Source organism: Suillus subaureus (assembly GCF_016647635.1).
Source record: "Suillus subaureus strain MN1 chromosome Unknown BJ212scaffold_11, whole genome shotgun sequence".
Lineage (NCBI taxonomy): Eukaryota > Fungi > Basidiomycota > Agaricomycetes > Boletales > Suillaceae > Suillus > Suillus subaureus.
Window position 1 is genome coordinate 964035 of NW_024538567.1, and position 25687 is coordinate 989721.

The 25687-nt window shown below is 48.1% G+C and overlaps 9 protein-coding genes across 9 annotated transcripts; 1 reads left to right on the forward strand and 8 right to left on the reverse strand.

Annotated features, from left to right (window-relative positions):
* Window positions 1-120: 120 nt before the first annotated feature.
* On the reverse strand, window positions 121-1913 carry BJ212DRAFT_1268860 (MFS multidrug-resistance DHA1 sub-family; the record flags this gene model as incomplete). The annotated part of the gene is made up of 6 exons (XM_041330762.1): window positions 121-960; window positions 1010-1169; window positions 1226-1360; window positions 1421-1581; window positions 1633-1698; window positions 1758-1913. The coding sequence occupies 6 exons, from the start codon at window positions 1911-1913 to the stop codon at window positions 121-123; spliced, it is 1518 nt and encodes a 505-aa protein (XP_041194582.1).
* A 1722-nt stretch (window positions 1914-3635) lies between these two features.
* BJ212DRAFT_1479696 (MFS multidrug-resistance DHA1 sub-family) lies at window positions 3636-5793 on the reverse strand (the record flags this gene model as incomplete). Its single annotated transcript, XM_041339939.1, has 8 exons — window positions 3636-3856; window positions 4058-4261; window positions 4314-4851; window positions 4907-5066; window positions 5126-5260; window positions 5313-5473; window positions 5529-5594; window positions 5644-5793. The coding sequence occupies 8 exons, from the start codon at window positions 5791-5793 to the stop codon at window positions 3636-3638; spliced, it is 1635 nt and encodes a 544-aa protein (XP_041194583.1).
* A 1252-nt stretch (window positions 5794-7045) lies between these two features.
* BJ212DRAFT_1479697 (MFS multidrug-resistance DHA1 sub-family) lies at window positions 7046-8837 on the reverse strand (the record flags this gene model as incomplete). Its single annotated transcript, XM_041339940.1, has 6 exons — window positions 7046-7302; window positions 7352-7898; window positions 7941-8100; window positions 8153-8287; window positions 8340-8500; window positions 8556-8837. The coding sequence occupies 6 exons, from the start codon at window positions 8835-8837 to the stop codon at window positions 7046-7048; spliced, it is 1542 nt and encodes a 513-aa protein (XP_041194584.1).
* Window positions 8838-9710: 873 nt separating this feature from the next.
* BJ212DRAFT_105590 (major facilitator superfamily domain-containing protein) lies at window positions 9711-11999 on the reverse strand. Its single transcript, XM_041328949.1, has 8 exons — window positions 11623-11999; window positions 11500-11565; window positions 11287-11447; window positions 11092-11226; window positions 10884-11043; window positions 10293-10830; window positions 9820-10240; window positions 9711-9749 (listed from the first exon to the last, which is right to left on the reverse strand). Exons 1-7 carry the CDS (start codon window positions 11821-11823, stop codon window positions 9987-9989), a joined length of 1515 nt encoding a protein of 504 aa, XP_041194585.1. The 5' UTR covers window positions 11824-11999; the 3' UTR covers window positions 9711-9749; window positions 9820-9986.
* A 195-nt stretch (window positions 12000-12194) lies between these two features.
* On the reverse strand, window positions 12195-13975 carry BJ212DRAFT_1269215 (MFS multidrug-resistance DHA1 sub-family; the record flags this gene model as incomplete). Its single annotated transcript, XM_041330799.1, has 7 exons — window positions 12195-12436; window positions 12489-13017; window positions 13071-13230; window positions 13279-13413; window positions 13479-13639; window positions 13694-13759; window positions 13817-13975. The coding sequence occupies 7 exons, from the start codon at window positions 13973-13975 to the stop codon at window positions 12195-12197; spliced, it is 1452 nt and encodes a 483-aa protein (XP_041194586.1).
* A 1184-nt stretch (window positions 13976-15159) lies between these two features.
* BJ212DRAFT_1268895 (nucleoside phosphatase family-domain-containing protein) lies at window positions 15160-16959 on the reverse strand (the record flags this gene model as incomplete). Its single annotated transcript, XM_041330765.1, has 3 exons — window positions 15160-15598; window positions 15655-16735; window positions 16791-16959. The coding sequence occupies 3 exons, from the start codon at window positions 16957-16959 to the stop codon at window positions 15160-15162; spliced, it is 1689 nt and encodes a 562-aa protein (XP_041194587.1).
* Window positions 16960-17587: 628 nt separating this feature from the next.
* Window positions 17588-18532, reverse strand: BJ212DRAFT_1268842 (uncharacterized protein; the record flags this gene model as incomplete). The annotated part of the gene is made up of 2 exons (XM_041330758.1): window positions 17588-18360; window positions 18412-18532. The coding sequence occupies 2 exons, from the start codon at window positions 18530-18532 to the stop codon at window positions 17588-17590; spliced, it is 894 nt and encodes a 297-aa protein (XP_041194588.1).
* Window positions 18533-21063: 2531 nt separating this feature from the next.
* BJ212DRAFT_1347154 (uncharacterized protein) lies at window positions 21064-21941 on the forward strand. Its single transcript, XM_041335360.1, has 7 exons — window positions 21064-21177; window positions 21234-21288; window positions 21340-21405; window positions 21459-21532; window positions 21584-21632; window positions 21690-21726; window positions 21776-21941. Exons 2-7 carry the CDS (start codon window positions 21238-21240, stop codon window positions 21808-21810), a joined length of 312 nt encoding a protein of 103 aa, XP_041194589.1. The 5' UTR covers window positions 21064-21177; window positions 21234-21237; the 3' UTR covers window positions 21811-21941.
* On the reverse strand, window positions 21942-23772 carry BJ212DRAFT_1347159 (uncharacterized protein). Its single transcript, XM_041335361.1, has 8 exons — window positions 23563-23772; window positions 23361-23515; window positions 23166-23287; window positions 23034-23116; window positions 22816-22980; window positions 22741-22765; window positions 22416-22694; window positions 21942-22354 (listed from the first exon to the last, which is right to left on the reverse strand). The coding sequence occupies exons 2-8, from the start codon at window positions 23475-23477 to the stop codon at window positions 22273-22275; spliced, it is 873 nt and encodes a 290-aa protein (XP_041194590.1). The 5' UTR covers window positions 23478-23515; window positions 23563-23772; the 3' UTR covers window positions 21942-22272.
* Between the last annotated feature and the right edge of the window lie 1915 nt (window positions 23773-25687).

A 25687-nucleotide genomic window follows, 5' to 3' on the forward strand; every position in this document is an offset into this window, starting at 1 on the left:
TAAATTGATCAATGGCGCACGAACATCATTGCGAGCCAAGATCAGCCAGAAGTTATGGTATGTAGTATTGCTTGCAAGGAAACAAATATCATGTACCGCTGCTAACAACTGAGATAACAGCTAGTTAACGCGCTTCCACATTTGACGGGGCAGTAAGAAAGATGCGCCAATTGCAAGGAGTGCCAGCACCATCATAAAATAGTACACCGCCCACGCATAATAGGGGTCCCTCACAGAAAATGAAAACATCGACATCGCCGACGCAGGTCCAATGATGCGCACAGACGCAGCGACTGTTTGAGCAAGGCCATTAGTGGCGCCCAATGATGCACGATTTGGAGATGCAGCTGCTATATACATCGCCCCGCAAGCTATCATGGATTGATCAGTGATGACCACGATACAGGGCATAAAAAACGAACAGTAACCCATATTGAGAGCGATGGATATTGTGAGCTGAAGGCCGACAGCAAGCCAGACTGTGGCGCCAATCCCATACGTCCGACTCAACATGTTGATTATCGGGAATGCGATGATGGTCGGTACACTAGACGCGACTGCGCAGGTAAATACCGCTTTTGTGCCAAATCGGTCGTGCAGTCGAGCAAAGAAAAACACCTGGAATAAACCATTGGCAATACCGAACACTGCAAGAATATTGCCAATCCGTGGAGGGTCAAGGCCAAGGCCACCCATGTCCACTGGCGTAGCATAAAACACAGGTATTAGGGAGCGCAGAGCGATGTCAAAGAGAGCCAGAGTTGCGTAATTCAACGTCGCAACGAGAACATGTGGAGTCATTAATGCGCTCAGAGGCAGGGGCCTAGAATCGTCAGGGGAACCTTGAACAGTATCGGAGTTTGATCTATCCAGTTGTGGTGGCTTGGTATGTGCGAACGTAAGGATGGTCCGACATTTGTTCCGAATTAGACTCCATAAGGATGTTGTCGTTGGCACAGTCTAAACATAGATGAGATGGATCAACCAAATAAGTAGACTACCACTTTACCTCCTGTAAAAGCACATACGTAACCAGCCATGCTAATGCAGTGAACAATGCTGGACCAGCGCAAGCCAAGAAATAAGGATGTGTCTTCAGAAATGTCGACTGCCCAAACAGTCTAGGGAAACGATCCGCCGGATGGGACAAGGACCCGCCAATGAGAGGTCTAGCCGACCATTCAACGTAAGAACGGGGTATACAAGGCAACGTGCAGGACCCTACCCGAGCGTATTCCCGGTCATCCATGGAAGAGGAAGAAAACCGAACGCCTGAGCAATGTTGCTTGAGTCTGTAACATCTATCATCATACTCTTGATGACACCACTGTTGCCGTTCAGTGCTCCACACAAGACACGACTGAACAAAAAAATTAAAATTAAAACCATCATATTTTCAAACAGAACATGATGCCCGAACCTCAATATCAAGCCCCCGAAGGTCTTTGAAAGTCCAAATAGGAACATGGAAGCCGATATACCGAATAGACCAGTCAAAATGACTGGCTTTCGGCCAACATGATCGGAAAGTCGATTCCATTGAAGGGTTGTGAGGGCTTGAGCTACGTAGAACACGGAATACTTGGGGGTGAATCAGGAAACAGCTATTTATAGCGAACACTACGCACTCACCATGATACCAACGAAATATCCTACCCTTGATTCATCGCCATGCGTCACTCCAACATCTCTGATCAACTGAGAAACGAAAGAGGTTTGTCAGAAACTCGTAAAATACGAACTCAGGCTGAAATTACCTGAGGTGCAAACGGAGCAATTGCCTGAGCAGTTATAGGCTCAGTGAGCTGCAAGAACAGTATAATGGATAGTTGGCGCCAGGGTAATGGTGTTTTGATTTTGTGCTGCTCCTCAGGCTGCAATAGAGGTGTCTCTTCATCCACTTGGTTGGACATGACCGGTGAAGGAGTCCATTCCAGCCCTTGGGATATATCGTTTACTATCCAGAACGTATGTAATAGAACAGGCCCCTTGTTCTCATTTACAAATGAGAACTCCCACAGCCTTACATAATTCCACGGAGTTGCCTTCGGACCACTCGTAAACGCTAGTATGGCCATTCTCAAGCGTCATGCTTTCTTGCATGATAAGTGTAGTACGATACTACTAATAGCCCAGGAGTCCGCGTTTGAGATCATGATGAGGAACATTTCAGACCGACCCGGATTCGAGTATTGTGCTTGGATGTACAGTCAAAAGGGTGTACTACGTGTTGGGTACAATATAGCTACGGAGTTTGAAAGACTCATTTCAGTTGTGTCAGAGGAGGGCTACCTTCCAGATGTCAGTTTAGAATAAGGTGTTTTTCAGATGCGGATTGGCGAGGCAGTGGCATTTGACCCATCGGCAGGCGGACAAATGACTTAAAAAAGGTACCGTTCTAAACGCCATGCAATATGATTATGAAACCACCAGTACCAGTCATATAGTGGTGACCCAGCACCCAGTACGATCCTCTAGCCAAGACATCCCTGCCCTACAACTGGGCTCGACAACGTGTGGAAAAGAACGACATAACATCGATCTCTCAAATAGGTTATGTTGGCGAACCTATGGTGTGATAAGATGCGGCATATTGCGATGTGCAACAGGTAGGGGTGGGGGTTTTGTGGGAATAGGTAGTACTCGTAGAATATGTAGGTGCAAATCACATATAAAGTCGGTGCGGAGGGTGACACAGATGAGAGCTTCTGTTTGGGCCATAGGCGCTAAAGAATATAGTCAGTTTTTGTGCCTGAGATCAGGTGTTGCGCATGTGCTGCCGTTACAGTGCTACTGTTGTACCATCACGCGTTTCAGTACGAGCCAGCCGATGATTTCGCAACACGCGTACGTACCGTACAAATTTCCCTTTAGCAGCCTTTGTTTTTGTGAGGGCCGAGTCCAATGCCACGCTGTATCTCGCGTTCGAACGGAGTGACAAAGTTATGTTCGTACCTTTGGAGGAAAAGCGAGAGCAGCTCAGCACCTGCACACCGTCCTTTGTGGGATTTATCGCAAAAGATGGGATGAGCTTCATTGTTAGTTAATGATTTCTTTGGGAGAAACGGAGCAAAGCTAGGTGGCTTGAGAGGTTGAAAAGGTCGAAGTGGTGGGGAGCGTGGCTATAGACAGGATATAGGAGGATGCACAGATGCTGATTCCAACAGGGCAATCCGAGTCGCTTCACAATTGGCACGTGAGACGTGTCTGCCCTTGTGTTTCTCGAAGTGATAAATGAGTTCAGTCGCTTGCGATTGCCAGCTGGGTGAACTGATATCTCCTTCTCCCTTTTTAGCTTTCTGTCCAAGTGAAAGTTGGGGAGTTCGGCAGCGAACAGGTTTTGCGATCACTGTCGAACACGAGTCGAATCCTTGCTTGTCATCAGGAACCTTTGTTGATGGCCTGGCCTTCGGTGGATCAAAAGAAGACACGAAGGGCGGGGAATGTTTGCACGCAGGTTTCGAAGTATCCTTTCGCTACTTAGAAGCCGTCGGGTCCTTGCAGGCAAGGTCTTTTGGCTGGTCGATTAATATATTGGGCTGTCAGACGTGGATCAGTATTTGAAATCAGAAGAAAATACATGTGCCACTGGCCTCCATGTTCTCTTCAGGTCGAGAAGATGACTGCAATGGCTGTTAAGCTTTCGTCCTGCAGTTTGTAAGTGAAGTGATAGGAGCCACATGTCGGTGCGTATATGAAGTTCCGGTTCGTTCGGTGTCCGAGCTGGCGAAAACTGTAAGGAAAAGAAGAGGACTAAGAGTATGTGGTAGCACAGTGGTGCCCTGTCCCAACTCGAGAGCTTTAAGCGTGAGCATGTGTGAATCACCCAGGTCCCTGCTAGCGCAGCTAGCATAAGCTACTGATGGACAAAAACGCGCAAATATCAGAAGAACGTACGAACTCAGTCATTCAGAAAAAAAATGTGTTGATACAATGATACCATATGCAGATCCCGAGAATCTACTGATAAAAAATGAATAGTATATAGGTCACTCTCGGTTGCACTACTGGCAATCTTCCCATCGACTAGGATCGCGAGGAAGCAACAGAGAAGTACCTACAGCGAGAAATGCAATCACCATCAAGAAGTAGTATACCAGCCACGCATCATGACCTTCCTGAATCGAATAAGAGAAAACCGAAGTTGCAGATGCTGGGGCAATGATCCTTGCTCCTGCGGCAACCATCTGGATAATTCCATTGGTTGCCCCAAGCGATGCGCGATTGGGAGCAGCTGCCCTGATGAACAATACCAAGCAAGCTGTAGGTTCTTGTCAGTTAAGTACCATGCACGAAGTACTGGGTTGACATACGATTGCACATCATCAGGCTAGTCGTCAGCACATGTTGAGCGGCAACACATAACCACACTGTCAGAGACATTCCATGGACTCGGGCCAGAGCATTGATCACTGGAAATAAAATGATGATAGGTATGCCAGAGCTAACACCAACGGTATGAATGGCCCCTGCGCCAAAGCGATCATGTAGACGAGCGTAGAAAAGTAGCTGGAATGCGCCATGGGCGACACCCGATACCGCAAGTATAGCCCCGATGTGGGGAGGATCAAGGGAAAGACCACCGAGTTCAATGGGCGTCGCATAGAACAAAGGTAGAATCGAGTTAAATGCCATATAAAATACAGCCATAGTAACATAACTTGCTGTTACAGTCAGGACTTTTGGCGTCAGCGAGGCGCGCAATGAAAGTGGCTTTAATGGAACTTCTTCAGAGTTTGCTTCCCCAGAACTGGCCAGAGTATTGTTCAATGGTACAGGAAGTTGTGTATCTGACCGTTGCGAGAACAATCCTTTGATTAGCCCCCAAAGTGGTACCTTTGTTGAGATGCTCTTGTTACCGCACTTAGTATACTCCAGATATGGTCTTTAAAAACATCACTCTCACCTCTCTGATTCGGAAAAATGTAACTAGCCAAGCCACCGAGGCAAGTATAGCTGGGACAGAGCATGGCAAGAGGTATGGGTAGGTTTTCAGGAGTTCTGATCGCCCGAAGATTTCGGGGAACCTATCTGCGGGTCGGGAGAGGGATCCTCCGATGAGTGGTCTAGGATTAGCATTGTGAACCCCGCTTCAAGAACAAGCAGACATATTGTAAGTGCCTACCCAACTATGGTCCCCAACATCCATGGGAGCGGCATATAGCCGTATGCCTTGGGCAAGTTGGTTGTGTCAGTAATGTCCATTACCATGCTTTTGACGATGCTATTGCTCCCATTGAACGCCCCACAGAAAACACGACTAACCAGTATATCAGTAATTGACTGTTGGTGTTATTGTTTAACATGCTGACCTGATCACCAAGCCGACATATGATTTCGAGAGCCCGAACGAGAACATCGAGACTGCTATCGCGAACAGAGCGGTCAATATCAAAGGCTTCCGCCCAATGTGATCAGACAGTTGACTCCAATGGAGGATAGTCAGTGCTTGAGCTATATAATACGATGATTGCTCGAAACGATATCAGGAAGGAACGCAAGATAACGAAGCATTGTGACATGCTCACCAGGATGCCAATATAGTGTCCAACCTGGGATTCGTCTCCGTTGGTCACACCGATGTCTCTTATCAGCTTGACAAATTGTGGTCAGATTAAATTCAAGCAGAGGGAATATACTCACTTGCGGGGTAAATGGGGCAAGGGTCTGGAAAACAAGCGAATCTGGAAACTGCAAGAACAATATGATCCAGAATTGATCCCAGGGCAGAGGTGTTCTGGCTATCGGCTGTTGCAAAAGAGGAGTCTCTTCATCATCCTGACGCGTGACCATGGTGGTACGAGAAGAAGACAGAGGGCGCAGCTTGTCACACTCCTTTTAATCATAATGAGCTGGCCGTCGATCGGGCTCATTGATAAGTAGTCCAAGGACTCATCACCTTTTTCGGTCTTTGGAACCTTCTTTTAGAAGGGTCAAAACCTGACTATATCCGTTCACATGCATGCGGAAACCTTTCTGAGCTTGGAAAGGAGTCAAATAGCTTTTGAAAAAGGCCAATGAAACAAGTAGCAGCCTACTAGTATCACGGATGCACCATAACTGCTGTCCAGATATCCGGCCGGTAGAGTTGAGTACAGTGAGTTTGAGGGACTCCTGCCAACTGTCAATGGCCTTTAGGTATGTCATAGGTAGGTTTTTCACCTCGACGTTGTCAACAGCGAGTGTGCGCTACTAGTCTGGGGTCGTCACACAGCCGCCGTACGCGCTTAGTCATCCTCCTCTGTGCACTCACTCTTCCAGTCCCGGGCCTGTTTGGGATCAACTTTTGCATTCGCCTATTTCTAGAGGGAGCAAATGGCCCGTGCATAACTGACTTGCTATCGGTACTTATTCAAGTTGTTGCAATATGTCAGCCACGAGGCAGACAGGCCCACTGAGTGTCGGACCTTCACACGGCCTGAGATGGCTAACCAGAAATCTCATCTCGGGTTCTTTCGTTCCAGCTGGAGATTTCCTCAACTACTATCCAGCAAGACGAGCTTGGATGTTCGGTATCTGTACCAAAATTACTTAATCTTTACAAGCTCATTATATCCCCCTGCTCGATGTTTGCCCGAAGTGTCGGAACAAGGTTCGCTCTCCCATTCACTACGAAAGGTGTTACAAGGCTTGTACGTCTCCCAGGGCACTTACACACTCGGGAGTGAATCCGTCCAGTTCTGCATAGTGACGCAGTTACATGTCAGCTTGCATCACGCTGGACCGCGCTGTGATTGTATCCCTGGGAAGGGACTGCTACCTTACTTATCTAGATTTTGTGGTCTGCAAGAGCGCGCCATTTGTTTGTCTCCGTGTTCGAATTTCACCATCCTCTTCGCTGCTTTTGAACCTTTTTTTTTCGTAACAGGTCCTCACTTTGATTCACAATGCACCAGAAAAGCCTGTAAAACTGCAAGGAGTCAAGGACGCAAAAAATATCTATGTTTGACTACCGCGCCATACATCCAGAATGCATTCGTACAACAAAATCACTGAGCGTACATATAGCTAAAAGCAGATAACATGCGGGTCGCTGGTAAGGATGCTATTGGCGATCTTCCCATATACTAGGATTACGAGGAAGCAACAGAGAAGTACCTACAGCGAGAAATGCAATCGTTATCAAGTAGTAATATACCAACCACGTGTCATGACCTTCCTGCATTGAATAAGAGAAGACCGAAGCTGCAGATGCTGGACCAATGATCCTTGCTCCTGCTACAACCAGCTGGATAATTCCATTGGTTGCTCCAAGCGATGCGCGATTGGGAGCGGCGGCTCTGATGAACAATGCCAAGCAGGCTACGACCTCTCAGTCAAGTAAGACACCGGAAGTATTTGGTTGACATACGATAGCACATGACCAAGCTAGTGGCCAGCGAAAGTTGAACGCCAACAGACAACCACACCGCCCAACCCAGGCCATGGACTCGAGCGAGCGCATTGATCACTGGGAATAAAATGATGATAGGTACGCCGGAGCCAACGCCAGCGATATGGATAGCTCCTGCACCGAAGCGATCATGTAGCCGTGCGTAGAAAAGTAGCTGGAATACACCATGGGCAACACCTGATACCGCAAGTATAGCACCAATATGGGGAGGGTCAAGGGAAAGGCCACCGAGTTCAATCGGAGTCGAGTAGAAAACAGGTAGGACCGAACTAAATGCCATGTAAAACAGAGCCATAGTGACATAACTTGCCGCTACAGTCAGGACCTTTGGAGTTAGCAATGCGCACAGTGGCAGCGGCTTCGATGGAACTTCAGAGTTTGCTACCTCAGAAATGGCCAGAGCATTTCTCGGTGGTGGGAAAGGCTTTGCATATGCCTGTCGCAAGAGCCATCCTTTGATCAGCTCCCAAAATGGTGTCCTTGTTGAAACACTCTCGTTACCGCACTTAGTGTGATCCAGACAAGGTCTTTAGAAAATCTCCCTCACCTCTTTGAAACGAGAATACGTGACTAACCAAGCCACCAGTGCGAATATAGCTGGAACGGTGCATGGTAAGAGGTATGGGTAGATTTGTAGGAGCTTCGGTCGCCCAAAAATCTCAGGGAATCTGTCCACTGGTCTGGAGAGCGATCCACCAACGAGTGGTCTAGGCTATTGTGAATCCCGTTTCAAGAGCAGGAGATAAATTATATCCCTACCCAACCAAGGTCCCCAACATCCATGGGAGCGGCATATAGCCGTATGCCTTCGGCAAGTTGGTTGTGTCAGTGATGTCCATTACCATGCTTTTGATGACCCCATTGCTCCCATTGAATGCCCCACAGAAAGCACGGCTGATCAGTAAATCAGTACCTGACGGTTGTGGTAGTTATTAAACACCCTAACCTGATCACCAGACCGACAAAAGTTTTCGACAGCCCGAACGAGAACATCGAAATTGATATCGCGAACAAGGCGGTAAGTATCACAGGCTTCCGCCCAATGTGATCAGATAATTGGCTCCAATGGAGGATAGTCAGTGCTTGAGCCGTATAATACGATGATTGCTCAGAATGATATCAGGAAGGAATGCAGGACAACGAAGGATTGCGACATGCTCACCAGGATGCCGACATAGTGTCCAACCTGGGATTCGTCCCCGTTGGTCACACCGATGTCTCTTATCAGCTTGACAAAATTCCGGTTGTGGTCAGATTCAGGTCCAAGTAGAGGGAATATATTCACTTGAGGGGTGAATGGAGCAAGGGTCTGAAAAACAAGCGAGTCCGAAAACTGTAAGAATAATATGATCCAGAACTGATCCCATGATAGGGGTGAAGTTCGGGCCGTCCGCTGTTCTGGCCGTTGGAGAAGAGGAGTCTCCTCATCATCTTGGCGCGCCATCATGTTGGTACGAGATAAAGATGGTCAATGTGCGCAGCCTATTAAACTCATACAAATGAGCCGTCAATCGAGTGGATCCTTGATTAGTCAATCAATAAGTAGTCCAAGTCTCACGAGGTGAAGAGGCTCGGACTAGGAGACAAAGGAAGAATAACTCAGTCTTGGCTGGAAAGGCTGAATTACGACAAGTGCATACCTAGAAGACGAAGGGTGAATAATTGTGTATCGTTAAGTATATATACGCAGACATAGTGATGAATTATGCTCACCTCTTGGTTAGAAAGACTGAGGGAAAACGATATCGTACCAAGGAAGACATTACAGAATCGTTGAAACGGAGAATGAAACGTGAACGTACGTGAAACGTGAACGTAGATGAAACGTGTATCAATAAATGAATGTGTATGTAAAAGAAAGTACGTACGGGATCACACATCGTGACACCGAGGGTACATTGACCATAGGAATATGCTGCTTCTGGAATCAGGTGACAGCAACCTTGAACGGAACCTCTTAAGTACTATTATTATCCAGAAGCACGAGCAGGTCCGCATTAGGTTGGGCCAGTACTGACGTATCCCAGCTGCAGCCAAATGTAAACATCCAGCACGAGGGCACATGATTTCAAGCAGGCATGACAGTACAAAGGCCAGTGATTTGTGGAGCATGTTCTCTGTTATGAAACATGATGGCAAAAGCGGAAGTCACGACGGTGCCACAGCATGGGCAATGGCGAATGCGATAAAAGTCGCGGTCAGGCCATGTTGCTAGCTGACCTCGTAATTCCTCCATGAATTCACGATATGCATGTCACTACTATACCCAGCTGGTCAGTGCCGCAATCGCTTTGACTCGAGAGTTTTCGTGTAATACGCATCTCTACGTCGCAAATGACAGTACACTATCACGTTGCTTTGGAGTGGCGGTCGCGGATATGAGTCAGGATTGATATAGTGTCTGAGGAACACGACGAGTCACATACCATCCACGTCTCCATCTTCATAATTGCTTTCCCTGAAGGCGCTCAGAGAGCTCCCAGAAGGAGGATATCAAGTCACGAACACGGGAAGGTCTCTGCTTGACCACTTCATTTTTTATACCCGGAAGATGCACTGACATGGCTGTAAACAGATAACATGGGGTCGTTCGCTATCGGTGATCTTCCCATACACTAGGATCTCGGGGAAGCAGTAGAGAGACACCTATAGCGAGGAATGCAATTGCCGTCAAGTAGTATACCAACCACGCATCGTGCCCTTCCTGCATTGAACAAGAGAAGACTGAAGCCGCAGATGCTGGGCCAATGATTCTTGCTCCTGCGATAAACATTTGGGTGATTCCATTGGTTGCTCCGAGCGAGGCGCGATTGGGAGCAGCTGTTCTGACGAATAATGCTAAGGAGGCTACGAGTTCTTCTCAGTTCAGTAGAATGCATCAAGTGCTGGATTGACATACGGTAGCACATGATCAGGCTAATCGTCAGCGCAAGCTGGGTGGCAACGCACAGCCACACAGCCAAACCTACCCCATGGGCTCGAGCCAGAGCATTGATCACTGGAAATAAGATGACGATGGGTATGCCAGAGCTAACGCCAGTGAAATGGATGGCTCCTGCACCGAAGTGATCATGTAAACGAGCGTAGAAAACCAGCTGAAATATGCCATGTGCGGCACCTTGTGCCGCAAGTATAGCACCAATCCGAGGAGGGTCGAGGGAAAGACCACCGAGTTCAATCGATGTCGCATAGAAAACAGGTAGGACCGAACTAAATGCCACGTGAAACAAGCCTGTGGTGGCATAATTTGCTGCTACGGTCGCAACTTTCGGGGTTAGCAAGGCGCGCAGCGGAAGTAGCGTTGATCGAGCTTCTCCAGGATTCGCTTCCCCGGGATTAACTAGCACATTGCTCGATGGCTGGCGAGGCTTTGTGTATGACTGTCGGAACAATCCTCCTTTGATTAGCTCCCAAAGTGATGTCCTGGTAGTTACGCTCTTATTACTACACTTAGTATGATCCAGATATGGGTCCTCAACACCACGCTTACCTCTTTGAGACGGAAATACGTGACTAGCCAAGCTATTGATACAAAAATTGTCGAAATAGAGCACGGCAGGAGATGTGGGTAGGTTTTCAGCAGTTCTGATCGCCCAAAGATATCAGGGAATCTGTCTGCTGGTCGGAAGAGCAATCCCCCAATGAGTGGTCTAGATGCCGTGAACCTCAGTGCGAGAGCAAGTGTACTGTATGCCTACCCAGCTGTTTGTCCGATCATGGCCGGAATTGGTATATAACCGTATGCCTTAGGGAGGTTGGTTACGTCAGTGATGTCCATCACCATGCTCTTGATGACACTATTGCTCCCATCAAATGATTCGCCGACAACAAGACTGTTCAAGGATATCAATAATTGACAGTCACAACTGCTATTCGATATTTAACACACTGACCTAACCACCAGACCAAGGAAGGTCTTCGACAGCCCAAATGAAAGCATCGAAACAGAAATTGCTAATAGAGCTGTCAGTATTACAGGCTTCCGCCCAATGTGGTCAGACAGTCGACTCCAATGAAAAATAGTCAGCACATGAGCTGCATAGTATGATGATTCCTCGGGAGGATATCAACAAGGAACGAAGGGACAGTGACGAAGACAAACTTACAAGGATGCCGACATAGTGACCAACCTGGGATTCGTCTCCGTGAGTCACTCCAATGTCTCTAATGAGCTTGACCAAGTTCCGATCGTGGTCAGATTCAAGTCCAAGCAAAGGGAATATACTCACTTGAGGAATAAATGGGGAAAGGGTCTGATAAGAAAGAGGTTCTGACACTTGCAAGAGCAATATAATCCAGAATTGATCCCAAGGCAGAGGTGTCTTAGTCGTTGGTCGCTCTGGTCGTTGCAGAAGAGGGGTCTCCTCGTCATCCTGCCGTGCAATCATGGTGATACAAGAAATCTGGACAGACGGAGAAGAGGCAATCATGCGACAGCTGTCTCTATATTTGGCCTTATCCACGCTGCCAATGGTCGTACGTAGGGAACGACTTGGACAGTCCTTATGAACTCATTCCACGGATGCTAGCCGACTTGTTGGCTAGGTCATTGATAAGCAGTACAACGGCAGTCCACAAGAACCTGCTTTGAGTGACCTAAAAGCATCACACGCTGACGTAAAAGCAGGCACCTCCTATTACGCATGTAGCCCCGTATAGCCGCCTGTAGCCAGGCCCGGAGGTAGGTACGTACCCCGCCTACATAGACTCAGGTTTGACTATTTCATTGTTTATACCCGGAAGATGCACTGACATGGCTGTAAATATATAACATGCAGTCGTTCGCTATTGGTGATCTTCCCTATACACTAGGATCTCGGGGAAGCAATAGAGAAACACCTATAGCGAGAAATGCAATTGCCATCAAGAAGTAGTATACCAACCACGCATGATGCCCTTCCTGCATTGAATAAGAGAAGACTGAAGCCGCAGATGCTGGGCCAATTATTCTTGCTCCTGCAAGAAACATCTGGACGAAACCATTGGTTGCTCCGAGCGAGGCGCGATTGGGAGCAGCTGCTCTGACGAATAATGTCAAGGAGACTATGGGTTCTTCTCAGTTCAGTAGAATGTATGAAGTACTGGATTAACATACTGTAGCACATGACCAGGCTGATCGTCAGCGCAAGCTGGATGGCAACACACAACCAGACCGCCAAACCTACCCCATGGGCTCGAGCCAGAGCATTGATCACTGGAAATAATATGATGATGGGTATGCCGGAGCTAACGCCAGTAAAATGGATGGCTCCTGCACCGAAGTGATCATGTAAACGGGCGTAGAAAACCAGCTGAAATATGCCATGTACGGCACCTTGTGCCGCAAGTATAGCGCCGATGCGAGGAGGGTCGAGGGAAAGACCACCGAGTTCAATCGGTGTTGCATAGAAAATAGGCAGGACCGAACCAAGCGCCATGTAAAACAGAACCAAGGTGACATAGCTTGCTGTTACAGTCAGGACCTTTGGAGTCAGCAATGCGCGCAGCGGAAGTGGCGCTTCTCCAGAGTTCGCTTCCCCAGGATTAACTAGCACATTGCTCGATGGCTGGTGAGCCTTTGTGTATGACTGTCGGAACAATCCTCCTTTGATTAGCTCCCAAAGTGATGTCCTGGTAGATACGCTCTTATTACTACACTTAGTATGATCCAGATATGGGTTCTCAACATCACGCTTACCTCTTTAAGACGGAAATACGTGACTAACCCAGATATCGATACAAAATTTGTCGAAATAAAGCACGGCAGGAGATATGGGTAGGCTTTCAGGAGTTCTGATCGCCCGAAGATGTCAGGGAATCTGTCTGCTGGTCGGAAAAGCGATCCCCCAATGAGTGGTCTAGATGTCGTGAACATCAGTGCGAGAGCAAATGTACTGTATGCCTACCCAGCTGTTTTTCCGATCATCATCGGAATTGGCGTATAGGCGTATGCCTTGGGCATATTTGTTACGTCAGTGATATCCATCATCATGCTCTTGATGACACTATTGCTCCCATCAAATGCTCCGCCGACAGCACGGCTGGTCAAGGATATCAGTGATTCAAGGTCACAGCTGCTATTCGATGTTTAGCTGAACACACTGACCTAACCACCAGACCAAGAAAGGTCTTCGACAGCCCAAACGAGAACATCGAGACAGAAATTGCTAATAGAGCTGTCAGTATTACAGGCTTTCGCCCAATGTGGTCGGACAGTTGACTCCAATGAAAAATAGTCAGCATATGACCTGCATAGTATGTTGATTGCTCGGGAGAATATCAGGAAGGAACGAGGGGCAGGAACACTGAAAACAAGCTTACAAGGATGCCGACATAGTGACCGACCTGGGATTCGTCTCCGTGAGTCACTCCAATGTCTCTAATGAGCTTGACAAAGTTCCGATTGTAGTCAGATTCAAGTCCAAGTAGATGGAATATACTCACTTGGGGAATAAACGGGGAAAGGGTCTGACAAGAAAGAGGTTCTGACACTTGCAAGAACAATATAATCCATAATTGATCCCAGGGAAGAGGTGTCCTGGTCGTTGGCTGTTCTGGTTGTTGCAGAAGAGGTGTCTCCTCGTCATCCTGTCGCGCAATCATGGTGATACGAGAGATCTATACAGACAGAGAAGAGGCGATGGCGCGACAGCTGTCTCTACTATATTTAAATTTGGGGTTATCCACGCATAGAACCGCCGCCAATGGTTGTACGAGGGAATGTACTAAAAGATGTGGCTCATTATACGTGAAGTCATTCCAATGAGGCGGTTGCTGACCGGCTCGTTGGCTAGCTCATCGATAAGGAGTACAACGGCTGTTAAACGGCAGTCCACAAGTACCTGCTTGTTCTGATCAGTGACAAGAATGATCACACGCGGATGTAGTAAACGCAGCTTATTACTCTCCTATTATGCATATTAAAAGCCACGTATAGCCGCCTGTGGCCAGAGGGTAGGTACGTACCCCACACCGTCGCCTCAAGCTTATAGCTGGCTAACCCTCACGGTCTTGAGGTCTGCGCCCACACGAGGTGAGATTAAATAGAGCGGACATAATAACAAAAGCCCAAATCAACGACGTTGCGATCTGAGGACTTACATCAGGTACGACGCTGGTGCTACAGCATGAGGCGCACCATGTGATGAACGTCTACGGATGACTCCGATACGTCAATTGGCCAGGCACTACACATGTATTTCTGTGGCACCAACCAAGCTGGCTTCAATACACCTTCAAAGCGGCAGCTCCCGAGCCCACATCAGCAAGGGAATTTAAAGCACGAGCAATGGACCAGTGACGACCATGATTGTCGCGCGTGTACTTATCATTGGCAGGCGACGAATGTGGTCAAAGGTTCGATAACTTATTCATTTGTGGTACACTGCACACAAGCGAAGTGAAAGCTAACGCAGTGCGGATCCGGCCTCAATAGATGAGAAGTCGTTGGTCGGTGCCAGCTCGTCGATAAGGGGTACAATCAAGAGGCGTGCGTTCGCAAAATCCCGAATAGTGACGGCTTTGGGGTACAATGGCAGTTATCCGCTCGCAGCCAGAATTACGAACGTAAAAACAAGTACCACCTATTACGTTGTAGTACTTCAGCTACTCCACAAGTACACGCACGCGAGACTAGATAATATTAGAGTAGACATAGCAAAATGTAAAACATGGACCATATAAATAATCAAACGTGTTGCGCGCACGCGCAATGAAAGTTCGCTACGTTACGTCTACTCAGTGATATGATGACTGCACATTATTTTACGAACTGTCCTTGCTCGGCACTACACCCGACAACGTAGATTTCCACCCACCATCGCTATCGTGGCACCAAGACACCAACCAAGCTCTGTGCCTTCAATACGCTTCCCAAGCTGCACCTCCCGATCATCACCAAACTCGTAGCCAAGAACCAGCAAAGCGTGCTGGAAACTGAGATCAAGGCACCACTCTGGTCGACCTTCTAGCTCCTCCATGACTTCAGGATAGGTACCCCAGTACTGTTCCCAGCTGGTAGGTCCCGCGCAGACCCGTTTAGCAAGCGTGGCGAATGTTGAAATTGACATTGGGGGCTGGGGATGATCTGGTGACGAGTCTGCTAATTGTAATGGAGTGACTCGATCGTAGAAATACGAGAGAAGAAGGATTTTTCCATTAGGAAAGGCGTCCAGGAGTGACGGCTGGTAAACACCATTGAAGGAGCACGGTTTGAGTTCACAAACGCTATTGCGAGCGATCAATAAACACGAAGGACATCGATAGAAAACGAAAGGACTCACTCATCCTTTGCCATGACAAGCTCCAAGATACGATTGCAGGCCTCAAAATTGCCAACATCCGATCCTGTCATCGTCACTGTCATGGTATCGCCATCCCCCGAGGGAAGCTTCACCTCTTTCACGGACCCTTGAGCCAAGCAAGGGTTGTGGATCATTCTTACCCGATCATTAGCGTCGTTCTTGCTGGACCTCAGAGAATCCATGAATTGGACGACGCGATGCACGCTCTCCCGAGCGCTCTTGAGGCCATATCCAAGATATGAGTGCTGGTATAACACTCGCTTAGCCTCACCAAACTCGAGCTCATACTTGTGCTCGCCCTCCTTGAGACCTTTGTCGCTTTTCTCATCGCCAAACTGGGGCTCGAACACAATCTGCGTGGACCCTCCACCCAAATCGAGCACTGCATAGGGCGGTGCGTCCTTGGGCGAATCACCTCTGATGGTATTGAGAAGATAGTTCGCAGTGATCCATGCATAGACACCTTCGTCTTTGCCATCCATGATGACTACACCATCCTTATCGGGGAATGGGAAGGGGTATTTGGAGAGGATGTGGTCATGCACCGCTTTGAGAATATCGTCACTTTGGCGGGCGCCGAGAAGTCGAAGCCCAGCGGTGGCTTTAACAGCGACAGGCGTGCAACCGCGCAGGGATTCTGGTACCACGGTCATGGCTTCGTCAAGGAGAGGGTCAAGACTCTCTGCCGCTGCAGTTGGGAGTCCTGCATACGAAGAAAGCCCTGGTTGAATCATGCGGAACACCTCGTACTCAAAGGTTGGCGAGGGTCCGCAGTTGTGGAATTTGTAGATGTGGATGCGCGAGCCAGTAGAACCGGCGTCAATCATGAGGGCATACTGCACAAGAGGGAGGGTAGGAGAATGTGGGGATGTACAGTGTACAGTTTTGAGGAGGTCTGGGTCTGTTTCGGGAGAGGTAGGGAAGGAGGTTTGGGATGGTGGCGATATAATAATAGTCTTGTGAATGTCGATTTCATCCTCTGGGGGATCCAAAGGAGTTGTCTTTGTGGGTATAGGTACTACTGGGGGATAATCATCGTCCATGCCAGGCAATGACGAGCCTTCGTTTCATGATATGTAAATACATCCCTGGACGACAACTATCGCAAGACGTACCAGGTATCAAATCTATGCTCGATCTCGGTCCAAAAAGCCAGACCACAGAAATGAGCAATGCAGCACCAATTGCGAACTTCTTCCATGCTAGCATCCTAGCCGTACGACCTGGACCCAAGCCGCCCTCGAGACGCTCGTAGTTGCTGCTCGAAGTTGACGTGAAGAACATGTCAGTTGTCAGGAGCCTGCGAGCACGAGCCTCGTGTCTAAGGTCAACGGACGTAGAGCGACCTGAAGGATTTAATCGCGTAATGGCGAGTCGGCAGCCTTTCAAGACAAAGTGTTGGTATCGTGGAAGTATTTAGTCAAACCTTCAAGCTTCAAGCCCCAAGCTGAAGGAATAGTCTGGGTTGTTCCAGGTGGAACGTTTACCCTGACCGACACTTCTGAGACAAGTTTAATTGGCATAGCCTCAATTCACAGTCACATTGACAAGTTCAAACCAATGACAACGCAGAAACCAGTACTTCTGATTTGCAGGTCTAATCGATAACGCATATGTATGTAATCAACCTTGGGCATATAGGCGGGGAACGTGAATACTACTAGGCGGTGATGCGTAATGAAGATAAGAGGATAAAGATCAAGAAAATATCGAAGGTGGGGACGAAGAACGCAGGTCAGAAGGGATCAAGACCGATCACGAACATGTGGGAAGGGGATACGACGATGCTCTTCGCCAGTGGATGGGGGATAGGGATGGTGAACGTAATAAGAATACACAGAGCATCGAAGTCCAGGACTATTAGGTATCAAAAGAACGACGAAGAAAATGAAAAAACTACTCGAGTGGCTTTTCATGGGTCTGGAAGCTCGGGATACTCGATGTTATGACTTCGCAGTAGGGCCTGGTAAGTCATTGCCTTCGATTTCCAGATCTCACTTTCGCGCTTGTACTGCTCAACACTCTCCTCCAACTCACGTTGGTACTCCAGCTTACGCTTGCGACTTCGTCGAGCAGCGATCGTGTTTTGGCGCCTCTTCGCCTCAATCTGCTGCTGCTCAGTCATGGAAGGGTTGATGTGCACGTCCTCGACGAGCTCGTCTTGCTCGTCACCAAAAGCAGCCGCACGCGCTCGCTTCCGAGCAAAAACAGCAGGAACCTCCTTACGAGAGGTCACTGACGGGGTAAGGTACTTGCGCTGCTGCGTGGGAGCATCGACAGGGACAAGGGCCTCCGGCGTAATGTTCTTACGCGTGCCAGTGACAGCAGTCTTCCGCTGCGGTTGTCGATTGGCAGGAGAGTCGAGGGGTGATTCGAATGGAGTGTTGAGCATTGGAGTATCGGGAGACATTTGGTATAGTGCATCGAAGTTGGGTTTTGGGACGTGATACGGCTCAGTGGGCTTGTTTGGGGCATAAATAGAACCGAAATCATCGAAGAGAGATGGGAGTTCGCCGTAAGAGTCACCCCCGAAATCATCCAAAAGCGGACTCGTGAGGATGTCCGCATTGATGTCCGCAGAGTCGAATGCGGGCGTAGTGAGCAGCTCATCATCGAAGGGCGAGTCAATTAGGGGTGAAGTGAGGTACTCATTCAAGTCATTCGACATAGTGAGTTCCGGTGTGGCTGGTAGCGACTGTGTGAGCCACGCAAGTGCGGCGGGAGTGAACAACTTACCACCGAGAACGTCCATGAGGGTCTGAATGGCTTCAGCGTCAGACGGCGTAGCCGTCGATGGCGCCGTGTCCTCTGCGTGGACACCGGTCGCATCGTTGTTGTCTGGTTTTTGTGACAACATGTTCAAGTAATTCGAGCACAAATTGGCGAAATCGGGTGTGTTTGTAGATGCGAAAGATTCAACAGACAGTGTTGAAGATGGTTCTCCTGGTTCTGGTCTACGAGGAGTTGTACGAGGTGCGTTGGGCAAAAATTGGGGTATCCCATAGTGGGCTGCAAGATCCGAAATGTTATTGAAGACCGGAGTAGACGTCGTTAGACGTGTTGAGTTACTGTTTATCGCGACATGGCGAGTGGACGAGAAACTTGAAAGTTGGGAACTTTCAAGGAAATTATGCGAGACATGGTGACCGGGTGTTTGCGATGGACCAGGTTGGTGCAAGAACGACAAGCGATTTACAGGCGGAGGGTCGAGGACATGTTGGCTAATGTAGTGGGTAGGTTTATGTGAAATTGCGGGAAAGGGGGACGTGTTAAAGGAGGAGTTTGACGCAGGCGGCAACTTCGGCTGCCTGGAAGCTCTGGACGACGACGCAGTCAGTTTCCCGTTCATATCACGTTGAGCATGGTATTGAGGCAAGAGTGGTGAGTGTGCGTTGCATCGCGATGACTCCCCTGACCCCAAAGGCTGCACTGAAATTGTTCGTGAAGGCCCGGGAAGGGGCATTGTACGAGACAGATCAGGTGACCCCGAGGTCGATGGATGATTATACGCCGACATTGTTTAGCCACGCGCACTCTTGATTTCAATCGATTTGATAGAAATCGGCAATATGATTCTGATATGATTGTGCGCAGCAATGCAATGCAGACAAAGCACACGTAGAACACAATGAAATGAATCAGACAGAACTGAGTCACTCACGGTTAGCTTTGAGTACTTTAAGACTCGTTTGGACGCCTGAGCAGTACAAGAACCGCTCTCAGGTGCCAGTTGGTGGTTTGAGGGGAAAGAGATATGGAGACGATTTGTGACTCGTGTGTGCTTATATGGGAGTTTTTTCACCGCTTTTCAAGCTCAGAGCCGCGCATTTCCTAAGATAGTGTGAAAGGTACAACAAATCCGGTGATTTTAAAACAACCGACAGATATTGGAAAAAACAATAACATATGTTATTGGTTGAAAAATCATCCGGTAAGATAACTGCCTTCATTCTCCCTACAAGTTACCAAAAAACGGTGGTTCAAACGTTGGAAAACACTCCAAAAATCATAGTATATCGTCTGAGTCATGCCGATGGCATCGGGACTACATCGGTGGCTGAGCCGTCGTTACCGCATCCTGACTCACCTCAATAACCACGGCTCAGACAATAGGCCAGAATGGCGGCCCGCTGTCTATCAAAAGTGCCAATCGGATAGCTTGCCGGCCAACGGGTTGCACAGCCTTGCGAATAGCTGCGGACACATCACCGCCAGAAAAAACACGTTACACAATGTGTTGGCGAGTAATGCGTGAGAGCCGAGGAGACTGCGCGATCGCAGCTGCTGCGAGCTAGTGTTCAGTTCTAATGCGATACCTGCAAGTGCACATGCCTGCGGCGTCAGCGACTGCGAGTACTTATTAATCCGTATTCGTTTGCCTCACAATTTGATGCGAAAGGGTCGGCACAGTAGTTGCTTCTGGAACAGTCAGAGACATGGGAGAACTGGCGTTCCGATGCTGTTTGATCGCCGCAAACTAGTGGATGGACTAGAACCTTCTGTGCGAGAGGCTATTGTTCCCTAGGAAAGTTGCAGAACGCTGAAAACTCCAGTAGCATTGTGCACTTGATTAGGCGATTATCATCACAATGATTACATGCAATGGACCAACTTAATCAAGGCACATGATCAACCCCGTTTTTAGAGAACTTGATCTAGTGAATTGTTTCTGATCTCTGTATTGAGACACGATTAATGAATCTGTTCTCGAATGAGACAACGGAAAAATTCTAAGCCAGTGATGGCACCCAGGACACGAGATGGAACGCAGGTCTGCTTATCACTAAGCACGTAGGGAGCACCAAGTGACCGGCAGGTTGTAAGTCTAATACCCAGGTAGCAAGCTAGGCATCTTTGATATCGTGATAGATCGTGTCGCTATGTACCGTTTATGAAATCCTCTGAAAGGGAGTCGGAACTTGCCCTGAGCCGTTGATTCCCACGTGCCAAGTATGGTCACGCAGTGTAGTGTGAGGGAGGGCGGTGAAAATGGTTCGAATATTTGCCAGGCCCTCAGCATTGCCTGGAGGAGTCCCCTTTCACAAGCGAATGGTCCAGTGCGCCAGAATTTGGAGGCAGTGTCTGCTCAGACCGCGGGTGACATATGGCAAGGCGATGCCACAATTTCATGGAGAATAGAATACCAAAAGAAGTTTGAGGACATGAGAGTAAGTGATTTGGAAGAGTCGAGCGGAGGGGACATTATATAGTCTCCCGTAGGCAGTTCAGATCCTGGACGGAAGGTTGACTCGCAATGACACAGTGAACGGAACATCAGTATGAGTCAAACAACTTGTGGAAGCAGTTACCAGTTGAACTTATTACGTAATTTTATCGGACCTTTCCTTATGGGATTAGATAAGATCAATCACATAGCACCCACCGGTCGTACGCGAGACCGTCACATCCGAAACATCAACGACATCCCCAGATCTAGAAATATACAGAATCTAGTTGAACCTGTGCTAAAGTTGGCTAGCCAACGAAATGCGAGCAGTATAAGTACTTGATCCTTCTGAGTCCAATGTTCACACAATCACCTACATCTCCTTCATCAGCATCATGCCGCATCATCACAACCATCACGAAGACCTTGCTAACGCACATGCTGAGGTAGTTTAGCACTCATTCATTACATATTCCATCTAATCGTGCGCATCGCAGGTCACTAATGCACCCCACAAGGCAAAGCTCTCTCATGAGCTGATCGCTGCTGCAGCTTCGTACGAGGTGAGTTATCCTGCTTATCGATCTTCCCATCCAACCTCAAAATATCATCGCAGGCAATGAAAGCTTACAATGATCACTGCGAGAAGAACGGCAAGCCTGCAAGCCATGACAAGGCCAAGGAGATCTTGTAAGTCTCTCGGCCGCGAAAGACATACATCGTAACTGATGTTGAGCACAGGGCTGGCTTTGCCGGAGCCTTCATCGACCACATGGTCGAGACGAAGGGTGTACGTTTTATCTTACCTGATTGTCCGTGCAATCCATAACGTGAATCATTATTCTAGTTGGACCTCTTAGACAGCCAGAAGGCCAAGCACCAGGGTAAGTATCACAGATCTTACTCGTGACACTCGAATTGATTGTTCTGTAGCCAAGGAAGCTGCCTACGAAAGGACTGGTTATTAACCGTCAGCAACAATCTCATGCAACCTAATACCCAACCAATACCATCGTTGATCTTCATGTAACAAATGTAACGATAATATATACACACAACCTTAAGTATTATATGATATGCATCCATGTTTGAACAGTATCAGAAAACGATCAGCTCATACGAGCGAGGTCATGATATTATCAGCACTCAAGCGTAGCTGATGAAAGACATAAATATAAGTAATCCGTCAAAGTGAGAATGTCTAGGTTGCAGAAGTCGTGGTCTGAGGACTGGACTTACAAGTGAAGGAATAAGTAGTAGTATACACATGAGTATCAGCTAGCTGGTGAGATCAGGGAAGAAATGTAATATGCGGAGGTATACCTGCAGACATGGTTGGGAATAAAGGATCGTCGTTCAAGAACTATGTCCGAGGTAATATCGTGTAGCGTATCCATTGTTCGAGAATATCTATAATGGGGTCCGTAAATCTAGAGCAATGACACGAGTATCGTGCATGCCATTGCAAGGAGTGTCCACGAAAGTCCTTTGGGATGATATGTCCATTCCGCACTAGTGCATTGCAAGAAGTTAGCACAAATGGACATGTGTCGTAACCGAGATAGGGACCCACCCGCTTGAACTACCTGCCTGCTGGACCATCTTAACGGTTAATACCGCCACCAGTCCATCGATCGCATTTTGGCCATTGACAGGGACACTCTGATAGTGATTGATGCCATCGCTAGTGTTCTGTAGCAACCCAGAGACGTACGTCGCAGTGGTCGCATAGGTAAAACTATTAAAGGATGTTTGCCCCGAGTACGTTGATGTGTTGGTCATGTTTGCTGTTGGAAGAATTGTCGACTGAGAAGTAGCATTCCCGACGAGCCAGTCTCGACCTAGGTTATAGCTGCGGGATGTAAGTCGAAGACAATTGAAAAACAATTCGCTCCCACCCATTGACTATGATATTATGCTGCTCTGAAACATAGTCATTAAGAACTCTGATCAAAGTTACCTCTCTGACGCACCGGCAATAGGCATTTCATATGAAGTTGCCATGAATATTGCACCCGAGTCAGCGCTTGGCCCATTTTGTACCCAATAGCGAAAGTGGTTCCCTCCTTCGACCGTCTCTTGGCAAGTTCCAAGGTTAGCATCACCGTAGTCCCACCGAATGACGGCAGTCTGGTTTACTAAAACACTAAGCTCCGGGCAAAGCCGAATTACGATTAAACAGGAAACGTACAGTAACCGCTCCCGTCGCCAAGATTAGCAGTTTGCACACTATCGTCACTCTGTCCCAAACACTCGGTCGAGAACCCGAATGATCTGCCTGCACGTAAGAACGACTCCACAAGAAAAAAAGAACCATGCTCACTGAAAATAATTGATAAGACCGCCGTTTGCCAAAGTATTCTGCAGCACCCGAGAATCAGAGTAGGCAGAGATGATGACATTCATGGGTTCTCCAAGGCCTGACGGATAGGTGTCCTGGACTTGCTGCAGAGCGTATTTCTCACATCAACACCGTCCCATAACACGAGTCCACGTATGAGAAACATAAAGAACGTACAGTAAGCATACTCCCACCAGCATCCATCGGGTCGTAGTACCCATAATTCGTCGATCGTTTGTGCGGAGGAAGTGCGGGTGCAGGTGGGCCCGTCGGTGGACCTTTAGCAGCAGCCATTGCAAGTATCGACAATAATACAACGTATCAGGAGAGCGCTGAAGCACGCGTGAGCACGACGTTAATAAGTGTAATTGAATCGTACGTCTTTCGAATTTTGATGTGCCTGGATCTGGAGGGGGCGCGTCTGTCACTGGGCACGTTCTTGAGAGCAGAAGTCTAGGTGGGCCTGCCAACGAGAAGAAATATAGCAAAGAGTGTCGTGAAAGCTGAAAACGTGTTAGCCATGTATTTCGGTTTCCTTCACATAGTTACGTTGCGTTTTGCATTCGTGTTACATAATCAATGTTCGGGACAATGGACTCCAACTCGATCCGATCAGGCGAGAGTTTCTCTTGTTTTTCAATACCCCTTTTGTCGCTTCCAATTGAAGCTTTGTCCCAAGAGATTCTTCTCAACATAAAGTTTTACCCTACCAGGTCCATCTAGGTCTCATGCTTTAGCCAAACGCAGATTAAAGTTCGAGGTCATTTTGGGTGACTCATCGGTCTAAAGTTCCCGAATTCGTGAAGCGGGGAACTCGAGTCTTTGACACTTGAGCTATATATGCGGTGGTTCGCGATGAAATTAACACCCTCCGCGCCTAATATTACTTCTGCTAATCAAAAATTTAAGGTAGGTTCATGCAACATGTTGAGCTGCAGACGCTTATATGCAGTGTTCAAATCCCCCCGGTCTGGCACGTTGAGATGCACAGGTCCTGTAGGACTCGATCACTTCCATCATTAATGCTCACTACTGGCGGAACAGCAGAAAGAGGCTGAAAAAATGTAAAAAAAAAACCTGTCGAGGACATGCACTATGCTACAGTCGCGGACAGAGCGAGAATACAATGGCCAATTCAGGTGCGCAGCAACTGTGCTCACCTTCTGTCCCACCAGCCGATGTATCATACAACTTGAAATTGGCCTATATCTGGTCGTGATCATGGGCGTGTACTCCAATAAACGCTCGAGCTTCACTCTGAACATGCAACATTATAGAGGCCTCGGCGCACCAACTTTTCGCCACCGGGCCAGGAAGTCTTCAGTTCACGTTCTCAAATTCTCTTGAGTCCAACTTCGATCCGCATCGACATCTCGAACTTTACTAAATTTCCCCTTCGAGCCCCAGTCTAAATCTCGCTGTCACATAATTATATATACCGCACATTCGTTAGCCGGCTTGGCTCTTCTTGCGAGTACACAAATACATACCGGGTTATTACTTCAAGCTACCCACGGTTGGCTTTTTCTGGTACGTAGCTCGTCGCACGATCTGAGAGACTGAAATTGTGATTGCCAAAGCCAATGTCTCATATTCGGCGGAAGGTCTTTTGTTTATCGAGCTTTCCGGCCATGAACAGCACTAGCAGGCTTTGTTCAATCAGGCTCGAACCAGCCATTTTTGCACGCTGGCAATGACGCCTTTCAACCTCCACCTCTAAAAATGGTAGCGGCCTACTGGTAGCGAGTCTATTTTTCGATTGGAGAATATACGGTATACAGATCTGCGCATCCCATCAAGTAGTTGCTCAACCAGATACTGACAGATCTAGAGACGGACGTACGAACGCAAAAACAATTTGGTGCTACCAACCGTCCCAATACCTCGATACCGCCGTGCTGCGCGCCAGACGCTGTGAGCAGTACATCTATATTTTCTGTGATCTCTCGTTTGGTCGTTCCCTCTCTGTCGCCGTGCCGCATTCGATCCCATTGCTGTACATACCACGCGCTGTGCTACCAAGGCAACGCAGGGGGAGCTCCAAAAGGGGCTCTATGAATTCTAGCTCTCCGTCCCTCCTAACCCAGCGCCGACAAGTGCGCAAGACGATATACCGCATCAGTATGCCCACTACTGGGAGCCGAGGTATGATGACGAAATGCGGGTCGGGTACCACAGACATTATAACGCTTCGAGATGACCGCTCAACCATTTCAGACGAGATTTCATCAGGCTGAGGGTGTAGTACAGTAGCCTTACTCTCCAGTTTCTGCCGTATAACATTTGTGATGTCAAAGTATGCATACCCCGGCAGTGATCATCATCCGGTCACCCCTAAGCCGCTAGTGCCAAATTATTGATGCCGGAATCACATCGTGCCCTCGAGTAAAATAGTGTACACACACTCAGGGAGGAGAATGATCACTTCCACATCGAAAATAATTTCTATTGATTTTAGTAAGTTGCTCGATTCAGAGCATGCTACACACGACCCCCGATAGTGA